Source organism: Cnephaeus nilssonii (assembly GCF_951640355.1).
Source record: "Cnephaeus nilssonii genome assembly, chromosome: 22".
NCBI classification, from domain to species: Eukaryota; Metazoa; Chordata; class Mammalia; order Chiroptera; family Vespertilionidae; genus Cnephaeus; species Cnephaeus nilssonii.
The window spans coordinates 26,463,824-26,473,982 of NC_137093.1; the positions used below are offsets into that span (position 1 = coordinate 26,463,824).

A 10,159-nucleotide genomic window follows, 5' to 3' on the forward strand; every position below is an offset into this window, starting at 1 on the left:
GGGAACTGGTTTAACTGTCCTAGAGTCCCTTGCAGCTCAAATCTTTGAATTAATGGTTCAAAGCTAATTAATAATGAAAATAATGAAGACAATGTAATGAAATGCTAGTCATGTTCATAGTTTATCTGTAATATGTTGTGTTGAAGCTCAATGTCAAAACCCCTATCTCCCCACTCATAATTCTATCAAGAAGCTCCAAAACAATACAATTCTAAATGTACCAAGTTTGATATAACAAGAAGTTGACCAAAAGCAGTACTCCCCTCCCCCTCGACATACCTGTCGTATTTTTCAGAGAGGCATGAAGGCCTTTGTTTGGAATGAGGGCGTTCTTTTATATCCAAGAGCTCCTCCTACAAAGAGAAATCAAAAGGTGATTTTGAATAATATTTCATACACTTTTGCCTATTTTTGTTTTCAGTAATTGAGTGTTTACCTTAAGCATTTTAAACAGTTCCTATTTATTTATACCTGATTTATTCCCCAAAGGACTGGAGTCAGTTCAAGGTTCTTACAAGAAGCTCAAGCAAAACCAGCAAATAATCTAATAGTGATCAGTTTCTTGCTAAGACACATTCTCTCACAAATCACTGTCTAATAATATATTCCGCACACTGAATGCTCCTCAAGGCATGGCAGCATCAGGCTAACCTGAAACCTCTTGCTAATGTTACCACTCTTAAATGCACCAGGTGCCAATTTATAAGGAGACAGATTTTTTATGGACTTCAAATTTAGAAAATTTTGTGTTTCAAATTACTATTAAGAAAGCAAAAAGACAACCCCCAAAATAGGAGGAAAAATTACAAATCATATACGGTAGTCTCCCCTTATTCCCAGTTCCACTTTCTGAGGTCTGGAATTAGTAGTGAAGGCTGCACAACTTTGTGAATTTACTAAAAAGCACTGAGTGGTGTAGCTTAAAAGGGGTGAATTTTATATTTTTTAATTATATCTCAATAAAAACACTTTTAAGTAAATACAAGTGAGAGATTCAGTTACCAGAGGATAATGTTTTGTTTAATTTCTCTCCTTACAGATTTATTACTCAGTCATAGACTGATAAATGCCAACTACTCTCAGGCACAAGAGTCACTCAGGTTGGTAAAAATGTTTTAACTTCCCCTCCCACATTATTCCAGTTTTCTTTGTTGACTTTATATGCTTGGCATTTTCCAGGTGTGAACAAATACTCAAGTGACTGACTATACAAAGCCTATAAGGAGCACAAGATAGAGCAATGAGCCAGTTGCATACCAGCATTAACTATGCTAGCAGTACCATTTGTGACAGGGTACACCTCTAGTGGAATGTCTATAGAGGATGAAGAACCACTTTCTTCAATAATAGGCTGAGAAGTGGGAAAACAAAACCATTCCTGGACTGTAAAAGCTGACGGGAATAACTTAAACATCTAGATAAACTTATACTTATGGTTCTTGAGAGCAGGGCTTCTTGAACCAATTTCAGGGCCTCAAGGAATCATATACAAAATTGTGCATTTCTGCAGTGAGCATTTACACCTTCAAAAGATTGCCAGTAAATCCCAAGAGGTTAAGAAGCTTAACCTTTAAACCAATGACCTTTCTCAAAATGTGACCCAAGCTCCACCTGCGCATTTAGGGAAACATGAGAGTGCCCCTCTTGGTGGGCTTAGAGCTGGAACCTGTTAGCAAAGTCTTAACTGCATAAGACATAGGTATCCCAGCCTGAGAGGATCCCCACTTAAGTGGGGAGGAGTCAACACCAAGTTTGCTTTTTTCGTAACTGTCCACTGAACATTTCCTGGGTGCCAGGCGTAGGCTAGCACAGGCAGATGACTCTTTGTCCTGGCCTCACAGCTCTCCAGTTCCTCAAGAGGACTTGCTATCTCATCAAGAGCCCTTAACCTCAATTATTCCTGGAAAGTTACCACTTTGGGATATTTTAAAAGAAAACCTTCAACTTTAGCTAAAGGAAAAATACTTGGAAAAGTGCCCACTATGGCCTGGCCGGCACGGCTCAGTGGTTGAGCTTCGACCTACGAACCAGGAGGTCACGGTTTGATTCCTGGTCAGGGCACATGCCCAGGTTGCGGGCCCCATCCGCGTGCAGGAGGCAGCCAATCAGTGATTCTCTCTCATCATTGAGGTTTCTATCTATCTCTACCTCTCCCTTCCTCTCTGAAATCAATAAAAATATATTTGAAAAAAGAAAAAGAAAAAGAAAGTGCCCACCATGAACTGGAAGTGTTCCTTTTCTGAATATTTCAGGAGGGAGTGTAAAATTACCCTTTTGTAGAGTCCTGAGATCCAACGGGAACTTAATGATCATGAACAAATTCACTAAAATTATCATCGGGAGAAGAGAAGAGAAGAGTTAACATCTGAGACCTTACTTTCTGCACAGGTTACTAAAACCTGACCAGGCAAGAATAAGCTGCACCCTAGAGAGTATAGACACATTTTCTTAGTTTTAGCAGCCTTCCTTAAAAAAAAAAAAAGGACACCTACTTTTAGTGACCAGTACTAAAGTAAAAGCAAATGAATATGAGCATAACCCAAAACAGTGGTTAGAATCCTCATCCAGTTTCTTTCCGCAGAAATCCCATGAGAAGCAGCTATGCATTTTGACGACACTGTGACATAGAATTTCACTCAAGTCACAGATGATAAAAGGGGAAAATATTCTTTACCTTTGTGATCTGAATTCAACTCATAAGAATAGAAAGCTCATTAAAAATTAACATAGATATTTTATAAAACAACAAAGAAAAACACTCAAAGTTTTATTTCCTTGTTAATGGTCAAAACCCTCTAGAAGTGACCCCAGTACCTCTCCTGTGAGCCTGCCTGGCTCTTCCCAAAGAAGGCAAATATTCCTGGAGCAGCATTTGGGTTGGGCCTGCCTTTGACCTCTCCCAGTCCCTGCCCTCCACACACCCACCAGCACAGGGCTTGGCCCATCAGGCTCTCAGATGACTGTTGACTGACCTGATATTTCATTCTACCAAGTTACATGACTTTTCTAAAAGATTAGAAAGCTTTTAAAAATAGATCACAATGGGGTAAAGGCATCCATAGATGATACCCAGGGCAATGGAGAACTAACCACATGGGGGCACAGGGATACATCCCCCCATCCCTCATTCATGAGGCTTGTTGCTCAAGAGGAACCCTGCAGAACAGTTCTAATAGGCAAGTCAGGATTTAGTCCCCGGATTCACCCAAGCACCTAATGGTGGCTGACTTAATGCAAAGACTTTCTTCTACTGAAAGAAGTTATTTGAAGCTAAGGAGGGAATGAAAAAAAGGGAAAGTATTTTTTTTCTGGATGTGGCCAATGCAATGAAATAAACCAAAACAATTACTGAGAACCCTAAGGGAAACGGCCACCTTGGTGGGCAGGCTTCCCCTAAGAGGGCCTCCTCTCATAGCACCCTTTCCTGAAGCAAAAGCTTTGCTCCTAAAATTCTATGGCAAAGGTTCCAATTGTGGCCCTGGCTGGAGTGGCTCGGCTGGAGTGTTGTCCCCTACAATGAGAGGTGGCGGGTTCAATTCCCAGTCAGGGCACATATCCCTGGAGGGGGCACATGCAGCAGGCAACCGATTGATTTTTTCCCCTCTCTCTTCCTTCTTCTCTCTAAAATCAATTTTTTAAAAAATTAAAAAAGAAAAGGTTCCAATTGTAAAATGACTGGTTCCTTATCTAGCAAGAAGTGCCCACCATGAATAGGAGAGGATACTCATGGGGGCAAAGGCCCCAAATCTTAAATTTTCAAAATGACTTAGAATTGGAACAGGTAGGAAAGAGCAGTTAGAAGACAGTATCTATGTTGTTGCCAGCCAGGCCCCTTCTAAGAACTATCAGTTAGCTAGGTTTTCTGCACAATTGAAACATTAAAATTGTATAATGATTTTTCCTTTTTTTGTTTTGTTAATCCTCACCTGAGGACATTTTTTCCATTGCTTTTTAGAGAGAGTAGGAGGGAGGTGAGGGGGGGGGGGAGACAGACAGACAGACAGACACACACACACACACACACACACACACACACTGACTGGTTGACTCCTGGGAGCACCCTGACCGAGGGTGGGGGACAGGGAGTGAATCCACAACCCAGGTACATGCCCATGACCAGGAATCGAACCCATGACTCTTCGGTGCACAGTCTGACGCTCTAAGCCACACCAGCCAGGGCTCCTTTCTTTCTTACTATTTTAGAGAGAGAGGGGATAGGAGAGGAAGAGAGAGAGAGAGAGACAGACAGACAGACAGGTATCAATTTGCTGTTTCACCCACCTATGCAGTCATTGGTTGATTCTTGTATGTGTCCTGACCAGGGATTGAATCTGCAACCTTGGCGTATCAGGACAACTGTAATCAACTGAGCTACCCGGCCAGGGCTATCATGACTTTCATACCATAATTCTGCTTTCTCCGATATACACAGGCATCCCTATTTTTACATTAGCTTAAGGAGTTTGCAACTAAGTGTGCCACTGAAACGCCACCTGTTAAAGATTACTATTCACTTCAGTTTAGGAGAAACCTATGGCCATACTTTGAGTAGCGAGGCTTTAGTATTCCTTGAACAACCCTGACGTTATCAAATGAGACCTTTGTACAAGAAAACCAACCATCTGACTATTGATTTCAACTTAGGGTTTAAATCACAGTTACTATTTTCTTCTCAGAAGCTTGCTGACTTCAAGTCTTGCAACTAATTTTCTCCAAGAAGGCTAGAAGGATTACTCAAATCAGTCCACTTCAGTTGTTCACTTTCTTAATGATTTTAAAGTAAAGACATAAACATGGCTGCACCACTGTGACCAATTACCCATCAGCCACATATTAGGGTGGCCTCCTTTAAAGATCCCTTACAGACACTGATGGCTAAAATGGTGTGAAATTAAGCTCAGATAATTCAACACCTACTTTTTATATTTAACATGCTTAACACTGGTCACTATCAAGATGAATGTTCTGAGTGTCCTCTGTTTTTATTTCCTGTCCCCTGGCAGGAGTCAGTGGGAAGATAAAGAGCAAAGGAGGAATAGCACTAAGTATGCACTCTGTGGTCTAAGATCAGTCTGTTCACTTGAAGAAAAAACACATGGATCTGAATAATGGGACAGTCCAAAGCATTTCTATTTATTTCAAGCAGAAGACGATATCACTAACAGAATAGCAAGCGCTACACCTCAAGGACTGTTAAATAAGGACCTCTGATGAAGGTAAGAAAAACTGAATGGGTCCCAAAGTTTCTTCACTAATACACATCACTATCTCCTCTGTTTCCTAAACCCATGGTTGTCAAACTGCGGCTCTTTGGCCCCTTGAGTGTGGCTCTTCCACAAAATACCACGGCCTGGGAGAGTCTATTTTGAAGAAGTGGCGTTAGAAGAAGTTTAAGTTTAAAAAATTTGGCTCTCAAAAGAAATTTCAATCGTTGTACTGTTGATATTTGGCTGTTGACTAATGAGTTTGCCGACCACGGTCCTAAACCAATGGTTCTCAAACTAGCATCAGAGTCAGAATTCCCTGAAAGACTTGTTAAATGCTAATGACTAGGCCTTATCCCTAGAGTTTGACTCAATACCTTTGGGATGGGACTTGAGATTTTATATTTCTAACAAGTTACCAGATGATGCTAAGTGCTAGTTCAAAGACCACGCTGTGAGAACCACTGTCTAAACCAGCGGTCGCCAACCTTTTGGACCTCATGGACCACCAGTTGGTGACTGCTGGTCTAAACCACTTTAATCCATGACTTTGAGGTGAGACCCACTCTATAACCTCCAAAAGTCTCTCAACATAACCCAATCAATTTATAAATGCACATTTAAATACTACGGAAACACAGCTTTTGATCTTAGTAACCTGACCTGGCAAAATGGACCTCTATCATTTATAAATTAAGGGCTCAAACCCCTCAGGACAACAGGTGCATTTGAAAAATCCACTTATAACCGTCCCCATTAATCATCCCTGAGACTTAGGGGTAGGTCTGAAAGTACCCAGTGTGAGTCTAACTTAGTTCCTGAGATATTCATGGAAGCACAATGGACACCAACTGAACCAGGAGGCGCAACAATGCATCTGAGTTGCCTGACAACATCAACACCAAGCCTCGGGCTGTTCCAGGAATACTAGAGCCTCGCTACTCAAAGTATGGTCAGTGCACCAGCAGGGTTTAACCTGGGAGCTGGTTAAAAAACTCCTTTTTCAAGCCCACCTCTGACCTAACATCAGAATTCACACTTTACAAGGTTCACAGGTGACCCCCGGACACAAGGAAACTCTTGTATGTTACCCTTAAAAGCACTTAGCCAAACACTTGGACCCCTTACCTTCATGGGGAAAAAAAGCCCTCAAATTCTGAACAGACTATTAATGGTATCCCATAAAAACAATCGAATGCTAAACTACGAAGGGTCAAAGGTTAAGAAGCCTCTCATCTGGCCAATGTGTTTTATATTTTTTTTGACCTTGTAGTAAAATTCCCACGTTTACAAAAGTTTTCACAAAATACATCACTTATGAAAATCACTGAGGACAGTTTCCTTCTACTGCTTCTAAACTTCTTAGCACATGGACATGAAGTGGCAGAAGTATTACTAAACGCTTTACTTATTCCAATTGTTTCATCTCTGTCTGCTGATAAAGAATAGGCGAGCTCAAATACTATTCCAGTGTGGAACTAATAGACCATTTATTATGGTACTCAGAACTCAGGATTGCTTTAAGCTTTCTTCAAAAGAAGAAAGGCTTAGTTTGCCTCAAGTCTCACAAAAAATTACTAGTGTTGAGTAACATATATAAGAAAGCACTACCCTAACTTTGCCTAAACACAATCCTGAAAGTGACATTAACTAAATCCTCTTGAATGGAATGGAAAGTAAGCCTATTTTCAACTAAATTTGGTAGAGAAGACTATTAAATCTAAGCTCCACTGTCATTCACTTAAATGCTTCTCTTAACCATTTTAGGTACAGAATATTGAGGTTGGACTATAAAAAATGGGCTATAATGAGCTTTTTATTCTTTACTGTAGCTATGCTCTACCCCAAGAGAAACCAATAACAACTTTCTAAAAATGACTTAACCATCAAGATGGATAAACATGAAGATGAAATACACATGCCAGCCCCAGGTCAGCCAGTGAAAGTGTCAGTACTCTACGAGTAGACTACCGGTCAGAACTTTAGTCAAAAAGTTCTGGCAGAGTTGAAATCACAGAAGCTTATAAAAGTTTCCCTTCATTTAATAAGCTTTTCTCCATTCAAAACTCACCTGTCAACATTTTAGGTAATGAATTTAAGTTGTGAACACTACTCAACAAGCACCCTCAGGTTTGAGAGGAACTACATTAGGGAAGACCAAACCTGGATGAAGTAAAATGCTTTCTATCAACTCTCCCTGTTATGCCAAACAGACTGCAGTAAGAGCAATTAACCAAGAACTCTTTTACACTTGAACACATTTTTCTCCCTCTAGAGGCTTTTTAAATGCTAAAAATGAATATTATTTGACAGCATTCGATACTTTATCAAGTAGGTAGGAGTAGTGACAAAAGTACACAAACAAGGCCTCACTTTAAAATATTAACCAATCGGTACCCTAGCAAGTCAGGGACAATAACCACCTCAGAGTCCTCGACTGGGTCCATAGTAAGAAAGTATAGATATGGACCCAACTAGGACATAACCCGTCCTGTCAGCAGTCCCAAGCACATCTTATACACTCCAGCCCAATACAGTGCAGGGAACCAGAAATGAATTCGCAGCTCACTCAGTCCTGTCAACCTCTTCAGAAACATTCAGTAACCAACAAGATCCCGAAGGAAACAATAGCTTCAATAAGAATACGACATTGACGTGTTTTGCACCCCCCTCCCAACCCTGGCAAAAGCAGATATCTAGATGAGCAGTTTAAAATCCTGATTTTTCAGCTAGGGGAAATATAACTGAAGTCTTACTTCTGTGAGTCCATATTCAATTTGTGACAGGAACTAAAAAATAACTGAAAATCTGGTTACTCTAGCCAAGCACCTAGAATGCATCCAAGAGCATTCCTTTGGGGTGTTCGCCTCTTAAGAAAACATGAAAACACAGGACACTGCTTTTGTGAGCCATCTCAGAGATGCAATTCCTACTCTATAGCATGTAAGTCAACAACATATACTGACTGGTCCACAAATTCATATGGGATCTGAGCCAACATTCCTTTCACCTGAAAGCACCTTAGAAGCAAATTCTAGTTTAAACTCTGGGTATTCACACTTTCAGGAGAAAAGTTCAAAGCAATGCTTTCTAGTTAACATTTATTTAGTCCATATAGTGAATCAGAAGGACACCACCACTTCAGATAACACTAATGAAATACCTACACAATGTTACCAACCTCCCCACCTTTACAAAGAAACACTATTTCATTAGTAACAAAGCCTACTTTTGTATAGCGATGGGGGGATTTGGAGGCCAGTTGCTTCTTCAAGTCAAGGAAAGCATCTCCATTTTCTATGTCACCCACACTTCTCCTATCCATGGCTCCTGGGTCTACAATTCTTTGCACCTGGAAGATAAACGAGCACAAAACTGTCTCTGAGAACAATACATTTTCAGAAGTCTTGACTCTTTAAGAAACTGAAACTTTTCCCTCTTAAAATGACTACCATTAAAAAACAAACCTTCGCCCAACAATTGTGCTATAAACCAGAGCCCCGTCGTAAATAGCACCACTGGTACTTGGTTATCTCTTGTAGTGAATCAAGTGCTCTAGACATCAAAAGGGCAAGGAAAACAGCAGGGGAAGGTGCCCAAGTCAGGCTTTCAGCTGCTTCACTACAAAAAGGAACCAAGATCAGTGGCTGCTGCTCATGGAGACGGGTCACGGAGTCGCGGGGAAGTTTCCCGGAGTGGGGGCAGGTAGGACAGTGGTTGGGGCCGGAGATACGGGAAGTCGGGCTGTAGTCAAGTGCCTGTCACTTGCCAATGGACGGCGCCAGCTGCCCCTCGTTATCCGGGGGCCAGGGACTGGGGACGGAGCCCGAGCGCCCCTCGCCCCGCCAGCCGCACCTGTGGCCATGTCAGGCGGGCGCCGGCTTCGGCTCCGAAACTCGGCTTCCCCCGGCCGCGACCCCAACCCCCCGGCCTCTCGCGCAGGCCCCGGCCAGCGGCCTCCTTCGGAGGAAGGGCGGGGACTGTACTCACGAGAGGAGGCGGGCCGGAGGGAACGGGGAGACCGAACCCCCAAGCCCGGGCGCTCCGAGCTGGAGCCGGCACAGGCCCGCCGCCGTCCGGCCCGGCGGCTCGGGCCCCACCAGCCCGCCCGCGGGCCGCCCCCGCTGGCTCCGAGTCCCCGCCCGCCCCCCGCGCGCGCCCCGGCGTTCGCGCTAAACGCACGCGACCCCGGGAGCAGCGCGCCCGCGCCCCTTCTCTGCGGGCCCCGGGGCGCGGCGCCCGTCCCCCCCCGCCGCCCGGCTCTTACTCGGTGCCTCCGCCGCCGGGAGGCCCTTCCCCTCGGCCGCGGCTCCCCCTCTCCGCCGCCCGCGCGGGTCCCAGCGCTTCTCAACGCGGCCTTCGCTCTCGCCCCCCCACCCGTCCGGGCTGTCTCCCTTCAGCCGCCGTAACCGCGGCCCAGCCCTCCGCCCTCCTCCCCGGCCCCCTCCCTCTTAATAACTCCCTCCACGCACCCGAGCGCCGGCGCCGCCTCCGCCGCCGCGAGCCCGGATGTGAGGTGGCCGCGGCAGTGCCGGGCCGAAAAGGGGGCCGGCGGGGCGCGCTGCCGGGGCGCCGGCTCCCGCGAGCGCTCGGAGGCGAGGAGGTGGAGACGCGGGGCGGAGGTGGCGACGGGGGCGAGGAGGCCGGGCCGGAGGGGGCATCAACCCTCCCCGGTGCGCGCAGGCGGCCGTCGTGGGCAGCCCCTGGGAGAACGCCGGGTTCCCACGCGCGCTTCGGGGCGGGGAGCAGCGGGACGGGCGGCGTTGGGAGCCCGCGACCCCCGCTGGGTGGCTCTCCTCGGGGGGCGGTGGCCGCGGCCTGGGGCGCTGCGTTTGCCCTGTTGTCGCCCGCGGAGAACCGTGGGGCTTAGGCGGTGGGAATCCGAGTCCGGCGAGCCTGGGGGTTTTGAGCCTTCGGGGTGTGGGCTCGAACCCCGGCTCTTTCTAGTGCTGTGA

At 45.3% G+C, this 10,159-nt stretch overlaps 1 protein-coding gene across 5 annotated transcripts in view; it reads right to left on the reverse strand.

Moving 5' to 3' along the window:
• EIF4ENIF1 (eukaryotic translation initiation factor 4E nuclear import factor 1) overlaps positions 1-9,699 on the reverse strand; it is a 34,511-nt gene extending 24,812 nt beyond the window's left edge. The window contains exons 1-3 of one of the 5 annotated variants that reach the window (XM_079763347.1): positions 9,677-9,699; positions 8,434-8,556; positions 280-353 (exon numbers count right to left, since the gene is read on the reverse strand). In XM_079763347.1, the coding sequence (XP_079619473.1) occupies positions 280-353; positions 8,434-8,529 (170 nt within the window). In that variant the 5' untranslated portion in view covers positions 8,530-8,556; positions 9,677-9,699. Of the gene's footprint in view, positions 1-279; positions 354-8,433; positions 8,557-9,059; positions 9,175-9,194; positions 9,321-9,471; positions 9,610-9,676 lie in introns of those variants that run through there. The other 4 variants (XM_079763348.1, XM_079763349.1, XM_079763350.1 and 1 more) reach the window with 4 other exon arrangements.
• Positions 9,700-10,159: the final 460 nt, after the last annotated feature.